Below are 25045 nucleotides of genomic sequence, written 5' to 3' on the forward strand. Positions count from 1 at the left end.
GCACGGCACGGCTCTCGTACAGCCTCACACTCATCTCCTACACCCCAAAACACGGGTTTTTTCCAGGAGCTGGAAAACCCCTGGTGTAAAGGACCCGAAACTCAACAAAACCCGGGCAAGTACCCCCAAAAGCAGCGCCAGCCCAGGACCACCTCAAGCAGCACGCCCGGCCCCTTGGGGGGCGGCGGCCATTTTATGCTCCGCCCTCTCTGTCCCCCCTCACGGTGGCTGCAACCGTAGGCTCGTAGGGTCCCGCTGCGGGATGAAGCGGGGGCTGCGTTTGGGTAGAGGCTTGAAAAACAAAAGTCTTCAGACCCCCGTCTCCCCAGATAAACAGCCCGACATGCAAGCCCTGCGGCGAGCAGAGGGCGTCCCCCCGCGGCCCCACCCCGCCATGACATGGCGGCCGTGGGGCGGGGCGGCGGTGGGGAAGCCGGCAGGGAGCGGGGTGTCGCTGGGGTCTCTCGGCGATGGGGCTCTTGTGCTCCCTGCTATGGCTGGCTACTGCCGCTGCCCAGCTGCCCGTTAGCACCTGGCGTGGGGAGGAGGGCAGCGGCGGGCCAGGACATCCTCGGTGGGATGGAGGCGGCCGGGAGAGGGAAGCGGTGGCGGCCGCCCTACGGGTAGGTGCCCTGCACGCCCCTGCCCTCGCGATCCGCGCTAGACAGCGGCTACCGCTGGGGGAGGAGGAGGAGGAGGAGGAGGAGGAGGAGGAGGAGGAGGAGGAGGAGGAGGAGGAGGAGGAGGAGGAGGAGGAAGAGGAAGAGGAAGAGGAAGGAGCAGTTGCTGCTGTTCTTCCTTCCCCGTTTCGGACGCGAGGTGTCAGCCTCCCCCCGGGTGCCCCCTTGCCCGGGTGCTGACCGGGCAGGGAGGCTGAGGGCCAGGCTGCTGCCAGCCCCCGGAGGGTCGGTGGCTGCTTGTGGTGGTGGGACTGAAGGTGCGATCCTGCCTCCCTTGTGCCTTAAACCAGCACGGGACGAGCGGTGCCTTCTGCTGAAGGGGGTGTGATGAAGTCTGGGTTGCATACCCAGAGGAGAAGGTGTCTTAACACCTTTTTCATGCTTCATGTTGAGCTTTGTCAGCAGAAGTTGCAGGGGGGACAGATCGCCTTGCTTTCGTATTTCAGAAACTTATTTTTCAAAGATCTAGGTTTCCTGATAAGTTTGGGTTTCTGAAAGTCTTTTGGCCCTTGTACAGCCCTTTTGTTTTGTACAAACATAAAGCGGGATTAAATCTAATCTAAAGAAAGACAAGATGTTTTTACGTATCTCTGAACCACAAGGTTAGTTGAGCTGTCAAAGAAGGTCAGATGGGTTTGACACAATTTGTTCTCAGCTTATTTGTTTGGCTTGCCTTGAATCACTTTCCTTCCTTCTCTATGCTTTTAAAAATGTTTCTTGGTATCTTTCTTGGAATTGAAATTAGTCCTGGCTTTGGGTTGATAGGAATACAGGATGAAGCTGGGTTGAATCTGAAGTGAACAGCTGTCTTGTTATCCAAGTTCATGTTTACTGTTTGTAACCTTTATGGTTAAGCTCTTATGGTTTTGTCACTAATGGTAACTTAATAATATCCACAATACCGTTGTTTTTTTCTTTAGGAAAGCGCTAAAAGAGTTAGATTTCTGAATTCGTCATCAAATGATAACGCATCTGCATTCTATGGAACAAACCAGTTTTCTCACCTATTTCCTGAAGAGTTCAAAGGTACAGTTTTTGGCTGCTGCTAATGTCTTTCCTATTGTTTTTTTCTTACTCTTTTCCAGAACCTTGTATTTTTCACATTTACAGATTCTTCCAGTGCTGATAATCAGCTAGTTTACAATGTCTGGTACCAAACTGTAAGTACTTCTGAAGGATACAACAATCCTCTTCATGTTTCTCTGGTCTTGCAAGATTGAATAGCTTAGAGCCTGAGTTTGATTTAGCATGCAGACTTTTTCTTCTTTCTTTCTTCTCACAGGGCCTTAAGACCATTTTCAGTTACAACAGTTGTAAAAGCGAAAAATAGTCAATGTTCTTCAGTAGTCTTAAGTTCCCTTTCCCAATCCTAAGACAAAATGGGCTACGATCCAAACAGTGCTCATCAGTCAAAGGCTGTGCAATTATAGCTATGATTATTGGGAGCAATATGGCTTCTTTTTTTTTTTTCATTTTTACTGAGATTTGTCTGTTACCTAACCTGATTTTTCACTCTACAGTTCAAGTCTGCTGTTAGATACCATACTATTCATTGCAGTGATTTCAAACCTTGTTTTGATTTTAGATAACTAAAGAGCTTTTTTCTTAAGTGAAAAACTTACAACTTGAGTGTTTCAAAATCTTTATTTTTTCATCTATTTTTTTCCTTTTTTTTCTGACTAAAATAAAGTAATATTTTCAGTAAGTAACATATTGTGAACATTCTAACAAAACTTATTTATTATTGATTAGCTTCAGTAAGTCTTCATACTCCGTATTCACGTTCTCACATGGAGTATTTCTGTTCTTTCTAGAAACGTAGGCATACTAAAATTCGTTCTGGAGTATGATCAGTATTTTAAGACATTTAATTTCTCTGTGGATTTGAGAATGAGATATAATCTCACGATTGTAACTACAGATAAAATTTACCTTTATGGCTTCTAAAAAAAAAAGTTGTTTTTGTGTTTCTTTTTTTTTTTGTGTGTGTGTGTTACAAGATTTATAAATGTTTGTATTCTGTGTTTAGCTATTTACTTAAGAAGCATACCTCACAAACTTCCCAGATACATAAAAGTGCCAAAGGGAAAGGAAAAACCTTTGCCAAAGAAGTTTGACTGGAGGGACAAGAAGGTCATTACAGAAGTGAGAAATCAGCAAACAGTAAGTCCTGGTGTTTTGCTTTCCTGATTCTCAAGTACTGCTCAGAGACAGTTCCAGCAAGTACATCGCAGAGCACAATGAAGGAAAGGAAAGGATCAGCACTGCCTCAAGGCTCTTGGAGCGCTGACACAAGTATGGCTAGTTGAACATAGACAGAGTAACATGCAGAGTGGGATTAGACTTAAAAGCATGAGAAGTAAAAGTTGTTGCGTATTTAGGAATTGTGCAATTATAAATTGTGTGTAATATGTTTTTGGATCTAGTTAACTAAGTCTGCAAATATTTTGCACTATAAGTATCTTGTATTTTTCTGGAGAGACTGAGGTAGATTCAGTACTTGACCTCTTGTCCCCTGTACACCTGGGTACAAATCCCTTGTTTAGAGTGCCCATGGCTGATCAAGACCAGTATCTTTACCATGAAATACCTCTGGAGATGTACACATGACAGGAAAATAAATGGAACCCAACTGATTACAGTTTATCCCAAATTGACTATAGGCCTGGTAACTTGTTAGTAGGGTAAGAAACAACTCAGCTTTTAAATCCCCAATATATTTCTTTCCTGCACTTCATCTACACCGTGCCTGGGAATAAACTATACTCTCTATTTGAAACATCACAATTTAAGGAGCTGAGAACTACAATATATATTTTGTTACTAGCTAAGATTTTTTCTCTTGCATTGAATTTGAATTTACTGTTTCTTAAGCTGTAATCTAATATAGTTCTTGAAAAACCTATAGTCTAAAGAAAGCCATTGACTGTCTCCTTAAGTACCTCCCTTTCAAAAACTAAGATGGTTAAAAAATAATTTCTTTCTGATCCTCAGTCTCTAATTAAGAAAATACATATCTCACAGTAAAAAGCATCTTCAGACCTATTTTAAAGGGCTGTTTTTTATCATAGCAAAAATGAGTCAGGAATCCTTAAAATAAGATCCTGATAATGCATTTCTAGCTTTCACAGTGTACTACAGGAGGGAGAAAAAAAAAATTTTTTAAAAATTAAGGCACTAAGAAAGAAACTTAACAAGACTTCAAAAATATTGATTTAAGATGATGATTTAAAATGAAGAGCCTTGGGAAATGCTTTGAACTATTTTTTCTCTCCATATCAGACTTCAAAAACAAAGCTGACTTTTTTATTTTTTTCTCCTATTTCCCTTCTCTTTGTACCAGTGTGGAGGCTGCTGGGCCTTCAGTGTTGTGGGTGGTATAGAGTCTGCCTATGCAATTAAAGGAAATAACCTGGAAGAACTCAGTGTACAGCAGGTTATTGATTGTTCATACAATAACTATGGTTGCAGCGGGGGATCCACTATAAGTGCTCTGAGCTGGCTGAATCAGGTTTGAAACTTTTCATAAATTATGAACCCTTCCTTAGTTTTCATATTGGCTTTTTTGTTTTTTTTTTTTTTCTTTTACTGGAGAAAAATGATGGGGAAGAGTGAGTGTATGCTTTACGCACACACGTGCATATATAAAATACATATACTTTCATATAAAAATTGGATGAGCTACGTGTAAGTATAGTTTTATATGCATATATGTATGCATGTATTTATATGTATACATCTATGTATTTAGTCTAGAATTAAGCATTGCTTCATACAGAATTGAAATTATTTGAATTTCAGCATGTATATATGTTACTTGTGAATATAATAATTCAGCTTACAGGTCTGAGAATAATGTTCCTTGAAAGGTGCAGTACTGCTACTGAAATCAATGGAAAGAACAGTAGAAGGATCCAAGTGTCATTATGTGGATTTGAGTTTCTGGTTTGGGCACCAACATCTGGGGAAAAGGAGGGATAGAGATTTTCAGTTTTCAAATTTCTATAGTTTTGTTACAAACACTGCAGAAGTTTGGGGATCTCAAAATAAAATCAACCTTGTTTATCTTTGTATCACTTGCAACGTGAAACAATCAAAATGCAGGCATAATTTCGAAAATGAATTCTACTTTAGCGATAGCTGGTACATTCCATTCTAAAAATGCAAAACGTGTGATTATAATGTGTGTAAGAAGAAACATTTTAATATATTTTGAAATAAAAAGTACTCTCTAGGAAGTCAGTTTGAGTTGCAAGAATATAAAAAGAATCCCTCAGTTTTTATTTTTATTTTTTAAAAAGGGTGATTCTTCTTTTTAAGGATCTCTATAATTCTACCCATAAAGATTTGTATAATCCCTACTAGTAGTAGTCTAGATAACTTGTTTATGTTTGCATTTCAAGAAAGATAGAGGATATTCATCTGGATTCCTCCAAAGCAAAACTCCCTCTTGACTGACAGCAGAGGGTCTACAAGTGAATTAGACTGGAGAAGACACTATCTCAAAATACCGTATTGCAGAAGACAAGTACAAAAGGTTGATACAATAGCTTTGCAGCTGGACTTTGAACCATGGCAGCCATAATGCAGTTATATAGTGGCATAAATATTTGAAGTCAATAGCAGGATTGGACTTCATTTCAGATTTTTTGTGTAACTGTATATGGGATACTTGTGGTTCTTGAACTGTTCTAAAGAAAGGAAAATTTTGTGTGTGGATATCATTTGGAGAGAATGAAGGAACATCCGAATCCCTTCGGGAACTCTCTCTGCAAACAGAGAAACTATAGATAGTAAATATCTTATCTCCCAACATCATATTCTTATTTCTAATGTCACTAAGAACATACTGTATTTTGAGTCAGTTCTGTGGCTGGTTTCAATGCCTGGTGTGATCTGCATAGAGCTAAAGTCAAGACACATTGAATTCTCATTCATTTCTCTTCTTGCAGACAAAAGTAAAACTCGTGAGAGATTCAGAATACACTTTTAAAGCTCAGACAGGACTGTGCCATTATTTTGGTCAGTCAGATTTTGGAGTTTCAATAACAGGATTTGCTGCATATGACTTCAGGTAACTACTATCTTTTTTTTTTTTATTTGCTAATTTGTGTATTGGGATATTTAACATAATTTGACTTTGATTAATGTGGTACTGTGCAAGTTGTTGTTACTACCACTGGATTTTTTAGATGAGATTAAAACAGAGGTACTAATGTCTTTGAAATAAACTATCAACAGTCATAAATATTCTTCTCCAAGGAACTGTAACCCTAGAATCCAGGCCATTGTTAGCTTTAAGATGTTTATATTCTTTCTTATTAAAGTTTTTGAAATTTCAGCTAATGATTGGATAGGCTGCACCGATGGGCTGAGGTCAACTGCATGAAGTTCAACAAGGCCAAGTGCCGGGTCCTGCACCTGGGGCGCAATAACCCCAAGCAAAGCTACAGGCTGGGAGATGAGTGGTTGGAGAGCTGCCAGGCAGAGAAGGACCTGGGAGTGATGGTGGATAGTCGGCTGAATATGAGCCAGCAGTGTGCTCAGGTGGCCAAGAAGGCCAACGGCATCCTGGCTTGTATAAGAAGCAGTGTGGCCAGCAGGGCTAGGGAGGTGATCGTCCCCCTGTACTCAGCTCTGGTGAGGCCGCACCTCGAGTACTGTGTTCAGTTTTGGGCCCCTCGCTACAAGAAGGACATGGAGATGCTTGAGCGGGTTCAGAGAAGGGCGACGAAGCTGGTGAGGGGCCTGGAGAACAAGTCCTACGAGGAGCGGCTGAGGGAGCTGGGCTTGTTCAGCCTGGAGAAGAGGAGGCTCAGGGGCGACCTTATCGCTCTCTATGGGTACCTCAAGGGAGGCTGTAGTGAGGTGGGGGTTGGCCTGTTCTCCCACGTGCCTGGTGACAGGATGAGGGGGAATGGGCTTAAGTTGAGCCAGGGGAGTTTTAGGTTAGATGTTAGGAAGAACTTCTTCACTGAAAGGGTTGTGAGGCACTGGAACAGGCTGCCCAGGGAAGTGGTGGAGTCACCATCCCTGGAAGTCTTCAAAAGACGTTTAGATGTAGAGCTTAGGGAAATGGTTTAGTGGGGACTGCTAGCGTTAGGTCAGAGGTTGGACTCGATGATCTTGAGGTCTCTTCCAACCTAGAAAATTCTGTGATTCTGTGATTCTGTGATTGTGAAAACGTGGAAAAACTGCTTGAACCTGGTTGCATAAAAGCATCTAAATCATAAAAACATAGAATTATTTAGGTGGGAAAAGACCTTCAAGATTGTCAAGTGCAGCCATCCACCTAACACTACATGTCCACAGCTAAACCAGTGCTGCATACACATACCTCTTAAATAGCTCCAGGGATGGCATAAGCAGTTTTTCCCCATCCCTCATGTTTTCTCCGCTAGAATTTCCACATTTGAGGTAGTTTGCCTCTTATTGTTCATTCAGGTTCAGTAATTGTATATCATCTCTATTTAGATTGTCCCTATTCAGATTATGGTGATTCTGCCCAGGGGCGGGAGATGCCTTTGTGCATTTTTACACCTACATAAAAGGGACTTTGATTCTGTCTTAAAAAAGTGAGAATAGTAGTTTTGTTTTAATTATTACCACTATTGTACTTTCATATGTATAAGCAGACCTTCAGAACTGTCATTTCTTTTGAAGGTAGGGGAATATAAATAATAAAGACTTAATAAAAACTCCTGTATTCTTAAGGAAAATGCACCCCAGTGATATCTCTAAATGGAGAATTTTGTGCCAAAATAATTGCATGCCAAAATAACAAAATTAAAAGTTTTGACTTTCCATGTAGTCAGTGGGAGGAGATGAGGCCTGCTTTTCTGTGAAGGCACTCATATTTGTTGTTGGAGTCTTAATGATAGGAGTACTTATTCAGAGACTCTAAAAAGTTAATGTTTAAACCTTTCCCCTTAATATGGAGGTATGCACGAGGCTTGTTTCAGGATCTAGATAAGGGCTTAGCAATAAACATGAGTTATTTTCTTAAATGTTTATCTTTCTTTGGATGTGGCGAGTACTACAGCAACTAATAATTTGTAGCCACTAATTACGTTCAAGTTAGAAAGCTTAAGTGAGTGTCTTTAAATTAGGTCTTTTAAATTGTCTATCTTTAAATTGGAACCATGAGTCAGTAACAGTATATCCTATGACTTTAATCAGAATTTGTTGAAAAACTTAGGAAGTATTCAGTTAGTTGAGTATTTATCTGCTTACATACCCACATCCTCCTCCAGTCTGTGACTTAGCAAACAGTATTGTCAACTGAATTTTGTAAACGCAACTCATAGCTTTTTAGGCTTTTGTACTGAGAAACATTTTTAATTTTTATCAGTACAATACAGCTGCGTACTGAACAAGACAAAAAATATGTAATTTTAATCAGGAAGCCAATTACTGCCACATATAAGGAACTAAAACCAATTATAACTTTGCCACTCTGTGTATGCCAAACTTAGTTATTACAGATACTATGCAATGATAAATATTTCCTCCTATAATACATTACATAAGCAGATGCTAATGGCAAATATTTGTTACTGGTAATGTCCTGTGTTTTGATGTGTTTGAGATACAACATACATAACAATGCACTAAAATATGTAAAACGTACTTCTGTATGTTTGAAAATTAATGGGCAATAACAATGTCGACTAATGATTTGTCCAAAGCAGATTTTTAATTGAGAGGAGCGGTGCATAAAAGGTACGTGGTGTTTAGTGTTGCCTACCAATTTGACCCAGACTTTTTTAATAGCATCGTGTCTTTTGATCAGCACCTTTTCCATAGTGTGTGCCCTACTTTTATGTTACTGTGTTGTAAATAAGATTCATGTTTATTGATGTATGTTATGTAGTGTGTAGCACTCACAGGGAAAAGTAATTATTTGAGTATTAGATCATACTTAAGTCGATTACTACCTCTCAGATTGCATTATTATGCTAACTTTAACTGCATTATCACTCACTTCTTTCGCAGTGGCCAGGAAGAGGAAATGATGAGGATGCTTGTTAACTGGGGTCCTCTGGCAGTAACAGTAGATGCAGTTAGCTGGCAGGATTATCTTGGTGGGATCATACAGTATCACTGCTCCAGTGGGAGAGCAAATCATGCTGTACTTATCACGGGTTTTGACAGAACAGGTATGTTTTCATCAACTGAGTTTCTAGGTTTTTGCATTCTCTTACTTGGCCTCCTGCAGGGCAAATGATTACAATCCATAATGCTTCAACTGGTTGTGCTTTTGAGAACTGTTTGATTTGGTGTCACCTCCGTTCTGGAAGTGAGGTCTGATCCCAGGAAAAAGGCTGTTCTTTTCCTTTGGTTCTGTGGGACTTCATGTCCTTGTAAAGTGTCAAGAACACAGGTATCTGTGTCTTTATCCTAGCAGAGGATATATCCAGTCTATTAAACGCTGGTGTATTAGCTCTGTCTTCTCTGTGAACAACAGTAGGTTTGTCTGTACTATGTCATCCAATCAGCATCCTATGAGACACTAAAATGTTAATCAAAGAGTGTTAGATTATTATTTTTTCTATGCTTCCCAAATCTCATGTTGCCTCTTGTTTATGAAAATGTCTTTTCCAGGTAGCATCCCTTACTGGATTGTACAGAACTCCTGGGGACGTACCTGGGGAATAGATGGTTATGTTCGTGTTAAGATAGGCGGCAATGTCTGTGGTAAGTCTGATGGAAAACAATGCAATTGGTAAAGGCTATAATCTGGGTTATATGTAAGTAAAGTGATATAAGGGGATCCTCACAGAGGAAATACAAATCATTGCTATGTTTTAAGAGAGGGTAGATGAGTTCAGGTAGAAAAAAAGTGTTTGCTAGTTCAACCAAACCATATAACATAATGTCCATTACTAATGTGTATGATTGAAAGGGAAGAGGATATCAAGGTTTAGATTGATTTTCACCACACAAATATCATTAATGCTGAATCCTCAAAAAAGAATGAAGTTTTGAACATGAAAGCAGAGAAGGGAGGAGGGTAAAGCTCAACTGTAAATAGTGTCAGGCAATGAAGAAATAAGAGTTGCAGCGGTTTTTGTTGTTTTGTTTTTTTTCCTGCCCCCCACCCCAACAGTTTACCTATTGTCCATATTGTCAACACATGGAAGAGAGAGGATGTAACATGAATATCAATTCTGGTAACTTATTTCTGGTAGGTCTCTATTTCTAAGACTAACTCATTTTTTCTTTTGTTTTTCATTCACTTGCAGGTATAGCAGATACAGTTTCATCAGTATTTGTTTGACGCTGGCCAAAGACCGTGATCTTTATTTGCATAATCATTTGACATACACTGTATGTGAAGATTTTACTCCAAGGCAACCTTTTCTAAAGTAAGAAACAACTTTATGAGGAGGTCCTGATTTTAAGTGTTACAGGAATGGGGTAGCAGGAGTTTTTAAAAATGTTTTTATTTGGAATGTGTATTGTGTATCAAATCTTTCATGGAATAAGAAGGCTTAAAATCAACCACAGAGTGCGCAGAAGGAAGTTAAAAAGATGGATTGGAACTGTGAATGTGAAACCCTATCAAGGTGCTCAATACTGAAGAATACACTCCATAAAAATCTTGCTAGGAAAAAATGGATGACAAATAAGGAAGTTGATCACCAGTGTGATGGAGTATCATGAACATGAACATAGAACATGAGATTATGTCTGGTTTTATTGGGTGGGAAAAGGGGAGGTTGGAAGAAAACATTCTCTTTGTTATGCTTTGATACCCATCTTGTCTTTTGTAGCACCTCAGACATTTTGTCTTCCCCCTTTTTGTGAAATTCTACATTTTCTCTATAGCTAGAAGAAAAGAGAAGGGGAATGGGTAGTCAAAGTTGTCTCCTGAGCACCCAGGGTCAGTGTAGTGCTGCAGTCCTTCCATTTCAGTCTGACACCTTTCTTGTGTAGATATAAATTCAGAGCTCTTTGGAGTAGGGGGTGCTTTAGAAAGTGCCTGGAATACCAGAGTCTTCTGAATTAATTTGTTAGATGGATAGAAAAGCAAGCAGAAATTATATTTAGATAAACACAAGACACCTCTAGTGGCTTAATCCTGTGCCTTGACAAGACATAAGTGTTTGCAAATCAACTATTCTGTCTTTTAATTTCCACAAGTCTCTTCACTACATCATGACTAACAGTAGAACCAGTGGCAAAGCAGAAATGCAAAAAAAAAAATGTCTATTATAGAAAAAATGATGGCAGTAGAGTGTTGATATATATTCTACTTTTAAAAATACAGCAATTACAGAGTACTCCAGATAAGGTAGATGTTCAATTTTCCTACAAAATGATTGAACTTTATTGAACTCACAGGAGACTTGCTGGGAACCAAAGAGTGGTCCTAGATTTGCTAACCTGTATAACTGCAGTTGGAGACAAATGTAACTAGAATTGAAAACTGAACATGCACTTTTAAAGTGTTCTGTCATCAGGAATTCTTTACCTGTATCACTAATGAAGTGCTACTAGGAAAAGTATTGAAGCAATTCTGTAATTTTTGCACTCATTGTACCATGTTAAATAGGTCTCTGTAGTACAATCCTTTTGTAACGGATGCAATGAATGTTCATAATTGTCTGTGTAAATAATGTCTTTTTAGCCATTCTACTTTGAAGGACTTCTACTATTTTCAATTAAAAAAAAAAAGAAAAGACTAAGTACTATGTTTCACTACTTCAGGTTCTGCTTCTTACCAAGTTTTGCTGGCTGAAAACTTCACGTTAACCAAAAGGAGAAGTCTTCTGTAGTATTGCCTTAGCAGATTACAAACAACAAATAGCACGTTTCCCTAACTGGAAAAAAAACAGCTGAAGTTCTAAATTGACATAAATAAGAGTAACGTTGTTATAGTAGTATCAAATATAGAAGTTTCATCTGTGCTTTTGAAGCTGTACAACCAGGCCTAAGTACCTAAAAAGCGTTGTTATACAGAACAACTCAACAGAAATTAAGGCCTGCAGTGTATGCATATTTGCAGGGAAAGCATTTATACAGATGGGAGTCCACTAGTGAGATGACGACCCAGATCTACATGTATCAATACCCTATGGCCAAAGTCACCTCACTTTTATGATATATCAATTTTATTCTTATTTCAATGATATTTTGAATAAAAACACTTAACATTTCTGCCATACTGTTGTTTGAACACTGTGCTTGCTTTAGAAGACAACTTAACAAAAGAAGAGCTTTAATACAGCTTTATTTAAAGTGCAAAGTAAGTACTTATATCTACTATTCTTAAAAGTAAGTATTTTTACTGAAGGAATTTACATTCATCTGTAACACAATTCAGGAGGTTTGGGTTTCCACAGATTGAACTTAATATTTTTTTCAAAAGGTAGCTTTTGAAAATCTTAACCCAAAATTCCTTTTGAAATTCCACTACTGCTCAGAAATTAATTTTCTTTTGAAGCTGATGAGAATAATTATATCTTTGACTCGAAGAATTAAATTACTAAAAGCCATTAGGCAAACTAACACATAACAATATGTACAAATAAGACATGATCATGATAATTCATTATAATTTGCTCCCTTTCCATAAGTGTGGGCTGTATTTTCAACACTTCTGCTAAGTTAAACTGGCCACTGATTTGAATTGGGTTATCATTTTAGCTTTAACATAGCGTAATTCAATACAGATTATTTTTTCTACAAACGGTTAAGTTTCTTCCATAAGTCGATCATACTATTCACATAATTGTCATACATAAATAAATATTTACACACCCATGCTGCATGAGAACACTTGCTATACTTGAGGGATAGCACCAGTCAAGATAGAAGTTCTGAAGTTCTTCACAGCAACCAGTCTAGAAAGGTTCAGTCAGAGTCATCGCTGCTAAAATAGGAGCTGTCACAGTATTCTGCTGTATAAAGGAATTTATGAATAGTTGGATTCATTTTGGGTATCCAGTGTCTTGGCACTAGAAATGTTGAAAGATTGAACAAATCCACGAACACCTTGTATCTGTCACTGAAAAAGATAATTGAAACAATTAATATTGCTGTGTTGGCATAGGAGGCCATAATTTCCAAAACCTCAGGAATTGTTCCCTCTCATTTATTGACGGACGATTTCTGCACTAACCATCCTTCTCCTTAATATTTCAGAATAAAAGTCCTGTACTATTTCTAGGGCATAGCAGATTAAATTATATTTAAAGGGAAATATCCACATCTTTCTCCTAAAATTGCAGACTACAGGGGCTCTAACCTCCAAATCTCCACTCTTGTAGTAGGTATAAAGGGGAATGTATCTGTGAAGAATGTTAACCTGAATTTCAGAAAAAGTGAGAAGGATTGTTGAAAAGAAAACGAACCCTGAATTTTAAGCCATCTTCACTGAATTCAATATAACCTGCCTGCTTTCCTTCCCCCGCTGTATTATAATATTTTAGATAAGAATCATTGCCCACAGCTATAGATGCCAGTCACTGGCTGCGTGCTATTTCTATTTGAAAACAATCCTAAAAGAAGGTCTTCTTAGAAGATACTTCAAGTGTTCTTTTGCTCTTTGACAAAATGTGGTTTGGGACATAGTGAGGATACATTTGAGCCTAAAAAGCTCAAACCAAACTAGCTGAATTCTCAAATTTTGTGTAAGAATTCTGCACTCAGGCCCAAACCATCCACTAAAAGAGGAATTTTAAATTTTCTCGCTGCTTCATCCAACAGAAGGAAACATGTTTCTGATTTTTTGCCTGCACAGCTAGAGGGTATTAATTAATATCAGCTTTCAGAATATATTAAACCCTAAATTTCAGTACCTTAGTTTATAAGAATTTATATACTTAGAGTCATTCTAAGGAATAAAGCAAATGTCATTAGCTGCACAGCAGACGGGACTCATTTCCAACCTGTATCACCTAATTAACTTGGGCTGGATAGCGCACGAGCTAAACGATGCAGAATTAATATTATTTCTATTACGGTAATGCCTAGATCCCTTGCTTGAGACTTATAAATGGCATTTTGCATGAGTGATCAAAGCCCTTTGCCCCAAAAGGTTTTGAATTTACGTATGTCAACCTGATAAGTAAATGTACAACAGGCAGAAAGAGAAGGAAATGACAGAGCCCCAGAAGAGAAACAACAGTCCCCTAACCTCCAGTGAGCTGTCTGAAATCTGTCTCCTGGCAGTATAATGCCTACAAACTGTGTTATTGTAAGTAACGGGGGAAATACATTATTCTTACCTCACTGTTGAGCGCAAATAGTGGTAGCCTGATGAGCCTCCTGTGCCAGCCTTGCTGCCAATCATTCTGTGCACCATGCAGACATGGTTATCTAAGTCACACAAACCAAGGGCATGGCAAATAGCCAGTGTTAAGATTGAAACAAAAGGTCACATCAAGGTGAATCATTGAAATATTAAAGATCACAGAGAGATGTGCTACTAGGTTTTAAGCAATGCAGGGGTAAATTATGCCACTCTTTAGTCAACTAACATAAAATGATTGTTAATACAAAATTAAAACACCATTATACATCATTGTGCTCTGCTGGTGCAGAATTAATACATTCAATTATAGTTGTCTAAGTAGAGAAAGAACAGAAGGAATGTTTGCATGTGAAGAGTTGTCATGATGAGGGTTTGGAAGGCATTGGAAAATAAATTGCTGCACCTTAAATAAAATTGCTCACCTAATTTAAAGCATGTAATAGAATTGATAGCTCTACCTATGTGTCTAACGACCACAGAGGAAGCTGTTCATCTTTCCTCTTGGCCAAAATAAAATATATATATATATATATATATATATATATATATATATATATATATATATATATATTCTTAAAGGAAGAACTCAGAAGTTTGGTTCTAAAACTTTGGGTATAACTAGTCTAAGAAAGTATGAAATAGAACAATTTACTTGCATCTAAAAGAATATCAGAGTAAAAAAATTGCAACTTACATCTCCATTTGGTCATGAGCACATCAATATCCATAAGAGAGGTAAGAAGCTGAAAGGGAACCTGAAAACGAGGCTCCTCTCTTGGAAAATGAAAGAGGCGACAGTAAGATCTCTTATAATGTGCTTTATTTTTCAAAATACCACTTCAGCAATGCAAAACAGCAATGCAAAATATACACTCACTGTATATTTTTCCTAAATCAGTATTGAAATACCAGTAGATATTCTAACAAATACTTCTTACATGTAAGTCTTAATCTGTCCTCTTTTTCCTTCATTGGAAAAATAATCTAAAACTTTCTAGGTCACTTTGTATAACAGGGCATTTGCCAGTTTGGGCCCGAGGAGAAACACCTGCTGAGACAGTGGAACCTCCATCCTTGAGGGTATTCAAACCACAACAGGATGCAGTCCTGTGCAGCCTGATCTGACTTTCAGGTTGGATCTACTATATAGCCCTGGGTTTTGGTGTAAGATTGGACCAGAGGACTTTCCAAGGTCCATTCCAACCTAAATGAGCCTATGCTGTTTTCTTTAACCTTCACCTCTCCTGTTACCAGTAAGCACTGAAGACAAATCTTCTAGCATTACCTGTAGAAGTAGATCATCAGGGCACCCTTCAGTGCTTTATAAGACAGTCTTCTTTCTCCTGTAAAATACAACCATCTTTAGTTTGTTGCTGATTCTTGATGTAATTATTCTATATGTATTGTATACAAAAAATATCAACCCAAAGCATATATGAATATATGAACATACCTTTACTAAGCAGGTGTTCATGCCGTTTTTCATCAAATAATGAAAGTAATACATCTTTCTGTTTTTGGAATTCAGATAAGAAGTCTTCTTTTTCTTCTGATTCTGGTTTGGCCTTTGATATTTAAAGCAAATGGAGTTTTTAGAATTCAGTAGGGAAAATTAGGCCCTTAGTGAGCCTTAATGTAACTTCTGTTTTTACTAAAAACACCCTTCAAATTTACACTTTAAATGTATGAAGTGTATTTTCCAAAGAGGATAGACAAGTCACTGAGTCACTGTCCTTTAAAAACACAATTGCCACAAAATGTGCAATTAATAAGCTGTCAGAACAGTTCAGATGAATGAATGTGCAAACAAACTGGCAGTTTATCATTTTTCTTTAGGTCTAGAGGCCTTGGAACAACTAATATTAATTTGTTTGAGACCTAATTATTTTAGTTCTTCATTTTCAAGGCAAAAAGAAAACACCTTTGCACAGCTATGGGTTAGAAAATTGTATATAGAAAGGCTGGGTAAATTAGAAAGGTGTAAACATATTCCCAAGAACTTAATGAGTTCTTATGTTATGGTGTTTTTTCATTAAAAATGTACTTATACCTACTTTACAGTATTTTGGTATTTTCTCATGCTTATTTGCCAGTGTAACTCAAATGATCACATAGCAGCAAAGTGCCATATACTGTTAAATAAAAATAGCCACTTTATAGTGACACTCTATACTCACAGGTCATGGACCCAAACTTTGTGGAGTTTTACTCTGAACTGCAAATACAAGCACTCAAGGTGACATAGTTTAAGTAAAATGGATTTCAGACCTTCCATTGATACTTTCCCTTTTCTTTTGCAATCATTTCATGTATTAGATACTTTAAGAGTTCTTAGATGTCAAATTATAAATGTATTCAGATATCCAGGAAAAGTTCGTAATTTTCCTGTTTCTTGCAAACACAGGCTGCTGAAGATTAAGTAAAATGAGTGAAAAACCATGACTGGGCCAAAATGCCAGTCAAAAATATGTGATTTTCCAGCTGTCTTTTGTTATAGTGGGATCAATAGAACACTACTAACCTGCACTATGGCAAATTCCTCTTCTAAACCTTTTAAAACATTCACTTCAAATTGTCCCCAGAAATCAAATCCTTCTGCCTCAAGTCCTGGAGTTCTTTCCAGCCATGCCTTTAATAATAATAATAATGTGTTCAAGTATTAATAATGCAAATACATTACCCTAAAATTACAACATAAACCAGAACAACTGTAGCAGGATAATATAATAACCCATGTATAGGTGCTAATCACTGGAATAAGCATGTCTACATGGAAGATTTATACCTGTATAATGATGCCATGCAAACACACCCACAGGTTCCAAATTAAAAGATTACTGTTGGAAGACAAAAGCTGTCTTGTTAAAATCAATTCCTTTGTAGACACAGGAATGCAGTCTTATTCCACATATTTATGATAAACATAAAGATAAATCTCAGAAGGAAGATGTAGAACCATCTGCTAGTACAACCATTTTTTATCAGGTCAGGCTGAACGCTGATCACACCATCTGCCATTAGCTTACACCAAAATATGCAATAATACAAGACAAATTTATGTAGCATTAGAAAAGCCTCCTCTCTGATTTCCTTTTAATAATGTTTAATAACATAGTAGAAAAAAAGACGGGGAATCTTTATGGCCAAACTACCTTTAGAGATAATTTAATTTAGCTACTCCTTATCTAATAGCACGAAGTCTTAATGAAGAAAAGTTACATGGGTTTCTTATATATTCAGGTGTCAACAGATGAATGGAATGATTCCATATAACTCCATATCATTCCAATAAGACAATAATTTTGTCACATAGAGGCAGATGTTTTTATTGAGGTTTATATTGCATTATTCTTTAGCAAGTTAAGTTTGTGTGTGAAAAGGAAAAAGGAGTTAAAGAAATCACCATGTTTGAGTGATTCATAACTTAGAGACAACACCATTAAATCAAGGTAAGTGAGAAAGAAACACTTGTTAAAACATCTTTTCTCCTTTCCATTTCGGGTTGGCATTTTTCATGTTCTGTTTTTTAGCCTCTTTACTACACCTCACTAACAGTGAAAGTATTTTTAAAGTTTTCTTTTGAAAAGGGTTTGTGGTCATGAAAAACTCAAACAAACCAGTACATTTACAGTCTTGGACAACTCAAATTTCTGCAATGCCATTTACTAGTTTAGCAGTTTTTTCAGGCAGAAGCTGTGAAAAATCAGTTGGCTTACCAACTCTTTTTCATACCAACTCCTTCATACTAAATTTGATAAGCATACAAAATGTGATTCATTGGGAAGCTGCCAGCATGTTTGCTTCTATCCAGGGAGAAGAATTTGTTGCTGATACCAATGAAGGACATTCTTGGAGAACAGGGGAAAACATTAAAGCAAGTTCTCAGACAGACTTTGTTACCTCCACAAGTTGCAGAAGTGTTGGTTCTTGCTCTGATTTAAGCAGTAGTTCATAATCCTGTCCCTTGAAGTTATCACGATAATGCCTTCTGTTATAGGGGACTCTCAGGCTTTGGGGAACACCAATCTTGTTCTCTAGCAAGCGGAACTGCAGGCTCTGAAAACCTGAGGCTGGGCTTAGGTAGTCTCTTGGGGAATAGAAGAGAAAAACATAAAAAAATGCAGGATATTATTTTACAATAATGGGGTTTTCTGGTTCTCACCTAAAGAATGAATGACATATTTCACATTTGAAGAATATCAAATACATGGCCAAACATTTATGGTATGCTTCCAATTAAGAAAAAAATGGTAGTTTAGTGCAACTATAACATATGTATAATATATTCTAATTAGAAAATTATACACACAGACATATACTCACTAATGTTTAGATTGTGTTTTAAAGTTGCAGCTGTGTGTGTATGTACACGTTGTACAAGAGAAAACATCAGTGAACATAATTTTCTTTCCACATAGCATAAGCAGTGTCACTCCAAATAGGTATCAGGGAAATTTCCACATCACTCAAGTGCCAGTAAATGGCCTTTAAGTAGGCTTGTTATACTTCAGAATAATTGCTATGTATGAAATAAATAAATGTATTCATATTATTTATTTCATATAAATATGAATATAATAATAGAATAGAATAATATAATAATATATTATATTATTATATTATATATTATAATAATATAATAATATAATAATTATAATATAAATATGAAATTAAATATTAAATAAAAATGAAATAAATAAAAATCTACTAAATCTTTTTCTGAACATTATTCTGAAGGATTCATTAATAGGATTCTTTCTGGGTTAAATTGTGCAACCACTTTAGAAGAACTGATATATAAAAATAATCTGAAATCCCACATCGTTAGATAATTGTAATGCACTTAGAATTGCAAATATAAGGTTTGGAAAAACAAGTAATTGATCTGATCTTATATTTGCTTATTATATTACATATGGTGTATCATTGAAAATCAGAAGCAAGAACTCTTCAAAAGAAATGATTAGCCCATGTATTTCCCTTGCTGTAGAAGACAGATATTTCAAACTTCCACAGGAAGCCAAATTGTAGTTTCACATGCTTTTTAGTTAGGGACCATTAAAAGACAGAGGGAAAATGGTACAAATGGTACAAAAGGTTGGGATGTTGGACAGCACTATGTTCATGAGTCAGACGGGCACAAGCAGAACGGAAGCAGAAAGGCAGATGGTGGATTGTGGATGAAGCTGTCATGCATGGCAGTGGAAGCAGCTAGTTGTGGTGAGGGAAGCGAGAGGAAATGCCAGGTGAGAAATGAAGCAAACCAATTGATCCCAAATAAAGCCTGAGCAGAAGGCAGATGAGCTACCAACCAGCTGGTGCGACAATACTTTGGGCAGCTACTGGAGAGCAGAAATTCTTGGGCAGAAATAAGAAAAGAGCAATGTTTCCTTCAGCCACTTGAAGCCTCCAGCACTGCATGCCCACATTGGGATGCAATGAAACACTATCCTAACAAGACAGTTTAAGTATCTGTTTGATAATACACAGAAAGTGCATTCTGTCACCCAAACACTTTTATGATTTGTCATAGAACATGGCTGCAACTGTGCAGTGGTAAGTTTCCAGTAAGGTGTTAACAGAACCAAGAGCTATTTCTACTGTTTCTGCTATTCTTTTTATTTTTATCTGAAGACATTCATCAGCAACACACATCACCACCAACAGTGAACTTGTACTTCATTACAGGGTATGCTGGACTATTCAGGGTATGCTGGGTATTCAAGCTCAGGTTCTTAGTTGACTCTTGTACTGTAATATTACAGTTACTTCTCAGACATGTTCTCACCCTGCTGAACAATCCAGGTACTGGAAGCTGCCAGTGCACATTAAAGACCTTGCTTAAATTCACAGCCTACTCTAAGGATGAGAATTACTAGCTCATGGGTTACTGTGGAGAAATATAGTAAGTATTTACCTGAAATCAAAGAAGTCCAATGCAGTCATAGTTTCCAAAACAGAGAACTGTTCCACAAGTAATTTCAGAATCATTGAAATTCTGTTCATTCGAGTGATAACTTTCAGCATGTTTCTCTCATCTCTTACCTTAATAAAAAATAAAGACCGTAAACAGACAGAGAATGGTATTCTCTTTACCTTCTACCTATTTATTTCAGGTCTTTCCGCTGTTGTGCATCACTATAGATCCCAAGTCCATTCCATGTGAAATCCATAGCAGCAGAATTTTATATTGAGTATAAAGCCCTGTTTTTAGCTGAAAACTGAAAGTGTGATTTTCAAAGATCAAAAGCTTTTTTTCTCTCCACGATGACACATTACAACGTGGACATTTTTTTTTCTTTCATGTATTTTGACTAAAATAAAAGTCACCACAAGAAATTAAACTCTAGACCAAAATCATTTCTAGAATAAACAATTATTATAATATGATTTTAATGATATAAATTACAACATGATAATTATGATTTCTATTATAAACATTTCTATAATCTATATTGTGAGAGAACAAGCCATAAGGCAAGTGCAGAAAGTACTTGAAGTTGAGAAGCAGAATAATCTGAGATATATCAGGACAGAACATCTAAACAGATGCTTGTCAAAGACTTGCACTAGCAAGCAGAAGAAAACAAAAAAGACAGCATCTAGTGGGAAATACAAAATATGAAATGGAAAACAACGGAACTCTTAAGGATAAATTGAATGCTTTGGCTCAAGGGAAATCTGCTAAAATTCCTATTAATTTTAATTGAATCAAGTTTACCTCTAAGACCAGGGCACACAACAAGGAAATATCAAACTACAAAAATGAAAAATGAAAACCATTTCCGTAATCATCTTGCTGTGTTCTCAACTTTAACACTGACATTTCAGATTCTGATTGTAAGGCAGCTTTCATTTATCACAAAAATAAATAATGAGAAATGATTCTATTAAGATATGATTATGGTCAGTTATATTTTGATACAATTTTCAACTAAAAAGCCAACAAAATTATGACAAGAAAGATCATTCTCATTGAACATTATAAGGAAAAGGCTACTTCTTTGTGAAAGAAAGTCTGATCTACTTCTAGATTTTCTTCACATACAGGTACTCTGGTTGTTATTCAAGGTATTCAAGGCATTTCTCTAAATACATGCAGTCTGCCTTTTTTCTGTGAGAACAATACTCGGTGAGGAGTATTCCTTCGTTATCTAGTTATGAGGTGTGTTTAATGTTGGATAAACGTTTAGAACTTTAAAAATATTCTTCTATATTTGTCATTTTAATAAATTCTCAGGCAATTGTACATTGTGATTTTGATTATTGTCTTTCTGTTGGATTTAATACAACTAAATTACCAAAAAGAGTTTTGCTTTCATATAGTAGTTATTGGATAGAAGAAAATGGTATGTAGACTTCAAAAACTTGAAGAAATGCAGAAGTGATATTTCAATGTTAAGATACCTGATAGCTCTGTTTTCATTTTTGCCTATGAGTATGGCTTTTCTGCAGTGAAATATACCCATGTTAGCTCCTACAATTATCCACTATTAGCAGGAAAGTATGAGAGAATTTTAGCCAATGAAACTGGTCTTGGAGAGTGATCTATGTAAAAGGCAGACATCAAGAGGAAATTTTTTGGGTTGGGGTGAAGGTGTGAGATGGAGGGGGTGTGCACTGTTTTTATATATAAATACAGCACGTGTTGATTTAGAAAAAAAACATATATATCAGGCCAGCAAGAAAGAGACAAGAGAAAGAGGGGACTGGATTTTCCCAAAATGAATATTTGCTCTTGACTTACATGGCCATTTTGAAAGATCACCCGAACGGAATCCAATTCCCACAGAATCTGCTTAAACCAAAGTTCATAAGCTACAACAAGAAGGATACTGTTAGCATTATCTTCAACAATTTTTTTTTCTTGATAGCAATGAAGTAAAATTCTCAGATTTTGATGTAAAGTGAGTAGTAAAGTGAACAGCAAAATAGTGTAAAGTGAACAATGCCACTGTATAAATAAGCACTGATACACAAATGTGTTGCCTGTTCAAGTATGCTGTCTGTTACCAAAACTATTACATGAAATAATCTAGCATCCAGAATGTAAACAAATTTTAAGGCATGTTTTTCATGCCAGTTATTAGATGTGCAGAATGCAGATTACACAAGGTGGAAAGAGAAAATCCAGCTCCAATACTTCATTAAAAGCATTACGGCATTCCCCTCTGCTTACAATATTCCCCAGAGCTGCTTACAATCTTAATGCCATCTAAATATCTCCCATCAACAACAGAAAAAGTATTATCCACATGGCTTGCAGACACTGGTCTGATATTAGAAGTTAGGGAGCACCTAACCATTGTGCTGGCTTCTAGAAAGCCTTGTGATGGTTAAAAAGGTGGATTGAAGTTTCAGAGAAGGCACAAGCCAACACACAAGACTTGCTTACAATAAACTGCAGAGCAGCCTTTTATTCAAGCCAAGAATGAATTTTCCTACCTTAATTTCTCTAGAAACAGAACTGTTGAGCTTTTGGTTTTCCACATCCAAATTTTATAATTGTGGCTTCGTAAGCCAAGAGTGGATTACTGCCTTACAAAAGATACAGGTATACATACAAATGCAGATAAAAAGACAGAGTGATTGTAGTGGCTACGTCTAAAGTGAAAACAAATCATGCAGTATGTTTCAGCATTAAATAACTCTCTGTGGCAAGAATGACAGACAACCATCACTTCAGTCCTCCCAACCACTTACCTTGATGTGTCACAATGAAAAGATGTTCATCATGGATTTTGTTTCCTTTCTTTTCACTCTGAAGCTCTTGAGCATTCAGTATTTTGTTCAGCTTAAAAATGAAAATAAGGCCATTTGTAAAGTTCTCAATTCTGCTATTAGCCACAGCGTACTGTAGTCCTACTATGTAGAGCTAATATTTAAGAAAAAATATTTGTAAATAAATATTTATAAATATTTATATAAATAAGTAAATAAATAAATATTTATTTTAAAAATATTTTTTCTTAAATATACTAGGTTATATGAGTAGTTAGACTAAATGGTCTCAGGCATTATTTTTTAATTTTAAAAATATCTTGCCTGAAATTAACATTTTGGTACATCAAATAGGAAAAGTTGAAAACTATCTTAAGAGTTTTTAATTATTAAAAAAAAAAAAAAAAAAAGAGAGAGAGAGAGGGAGAAACAAATATCCAGTGCGTTCTCCAGACCTTATGTCAATACTGTCATGTTCAGTGCAGCATAAGTCCTATAGTAAGATTCTGTGTAATCACGTAATAGCATAACCATGCAAGAGCTCTGATTTGAGGCTGTACTAGTTATTTCAGTTCTGGTGTTACTGATTTTTTACTCAGTCAAATTCACAATCTTAGTTGCTTTAAAAGAAATCTTTGCAAGATTCTGTATCATACATCAACAAATAAATCTTTTGGGCACTCACTTCAGTTCTTGCTGTCACCAGAAAAAAAAAGGAAATGTCTGAATTATATTATTACTTCTGTCAATTGATTTTTGCATATTTCTTAATTACTTTTAGTGATTTTTGTTTGTTTGTTTGATTGTTTTCTGTATCACACCCAAGAGTACTGCAATGTATTTTTCCAGCCAAATATTCTGGGCTTTCATGCAATAATCTGGGGAAGTTACACATGGCCTGCTGACACGTAGAGAAATTGCCAACTGGCAATTGTCAGGCCAGTGAAAGCCTTTTGTGGTGCACCACGTCACAGCTGAGGTTTGCCAGAACAAGCAGTTCCCTATTGACCCCCCTAAATACCCAGCTTCCCTGCAATTTGAGAAGTCATCCCACAGTCTGCCTGCAACCATCTTGGCTGAGTCAGGCACTGGTGCTGCAAGTATACCTGGGAACTCAGGCAGGGAAAGGACACTGAGACCTGCCTTGGTGACTGCCTGACTGCTGTCAGTGCACAACAGGGAGAAGTGTCAATCACAAGTCCTGGCTCAAGCCTTCAGAGTGACCAGGGCAGTAAAAATCAAATCTTTGCACTTACTTGTAGGTAGTCTCCATAGATAAGTCCACCTTTGCTGGCTTTATTCATCCCTTCTTGTGATTTGTCATCTTTTTCCTCTTCCAAAGATAGCTTGCTAAAATTAAATCTAAGAAGAAAAACAAGCAAATAACTATTTAATTAGGGATCTATGACTATGACTGCCTTTTTATTGAGATGCATCTAAAATTCAAACAATGCCTTGTTTTCAGCAAAATGAACCACTAAAGCAGTCTTGCGAGAAAAACAGCGCACCGAGCATGCATCTTGCCACAGTAACAGCTGGTAGCATGCTCTGAAAAGCCCTTGTACAATGTCTTCTCCCTTAGCAAGAGCTACAGCAGTGTATTTGCTGATAACCCCTAATTCCCCTCCAAACTTTAATATAAAGTTATATATTTTAAAGTAAAATAGAGAGAAGAGGGACTCACAGGTTTTTGCTCCCTGCAAAGGGGCACCCACTCATAGTTCCAATGTCCAAACTTGCTGAGCTGTGCTCTGGGGAATATGCTCCGTTAGTTTGCCCAAATCCACTGCAGCCACCTAATTTATAACCTTACCTCACTGCACAGGCCAACCCCCAAATTCTCCTCCTTAGCCCTCAGCCCATCCCTGCTATTCCATAATTACAGCAACTGCCTTGGCACAAAGGTCAATAAGTTCATGTGGGTTTGGCTCTCCTTTTTTTTTTTTTTTTTTAATTATTTTTTTCAGTCAAAATAAGAATGACTGAGATACCTGCTTTGTCCCGTATCACACATTTTTTGTGCTTTTTCCTTCAAGGTTTCCACTAGTTGCTGTTTGGGGACTCAGGCTGGTGTCAGGAGTAAGTCAATGAGAGGCTTGTGTGTGAATAAAAAAAAATATTCAATATTTAAATCAGGAATTGTTTAAGTGGGTTTGTTACCTGCAACTCCTTGTATCAAAACATCAAGATACTTTGAACTTTAAAAAAGTGAAACATACGGAAAAGGAAAGGAAAGGGGAGGGGATGGGAAAGAGAACATATCTCTAAGGCAGACTGAACAAGGTTTGTTAAAGGCTTTCAAATAATATGCTTATTTTCAAAACATGCACACAGATTAAGTAAAGCAAGTAAAAATAGCCATATAAATCTCCTGTTATTTTTC

The 25045-nt window shown here is 37.0% G+C and overlaps 2 protein-coding genes across 2 annotated transcripts; one reads left to right on the plus strand and one right to left on the minus strand.

The window, feature by feature from the left end:
- Positions 1-394: 394 nt before the first annotated feature.
- CTSO (cathepsin O) lies at positions 395-10196 on the plus strand (the record flags this gene model as incomplete). The annotated part of the gene is given in 9 exon segments (XM_084285748.1): positions 395-409; positions 411-623; positions 1601-1706; positions 2710-2843; positions 4024-4191; positions 5633-5754; positions 8676-8839; positions 9285-9377; positions 9926-10196. Coding segments are annotated over 9 exon segments (1050 nt in total). The 3' UTR covers positions 9961-10196.
- Positions 10197-12539: 2343 nt separating this feature from the next.
- TDO2 (tryptophan 2,3-dioxygenase) lies at positions 12540-24408 on the minus strand (the record flags this gene model as incomplete). Its single annotated transcript, XM_084286389.1, has 12 exons — positions 24347-24408; positions 23919-24024; positions 22645-22735; positions 21689-21759; positions 19859-19986; positions 17842-18028; positions 16463-16570; positions 15395-15506; positions 15227-15284; positions 14636-14715; positions 13916-14006; positions 12540-12693 (listed from the first exon to the last, which is right to left on the minus strand). The coding sequence occupies exons 1-12, from the start codon at positions 24379-24381 to the stop codon at positions 12540-12542; spliced, it is 1221 nt and encodes a 406-aa protein (XP_084142515.1). The 5' UTR covers positions 24382-24408.
- Between the last annotated feature and the right edge of the window lie 637 nt (positions 24409-25045).

The sequence above is a fragment of the Netta rufina genome, assembly GCF_964035555.1.
Source record: "Netta rufina genome assembly, chromosome: 4".
Classification (NCBI taxonomy): domain Eukaryota; kingdom Metazoa; phylum Chordata; class Aves; order Anseriformes; family Anatidae; genus Netta; species Netta rufina.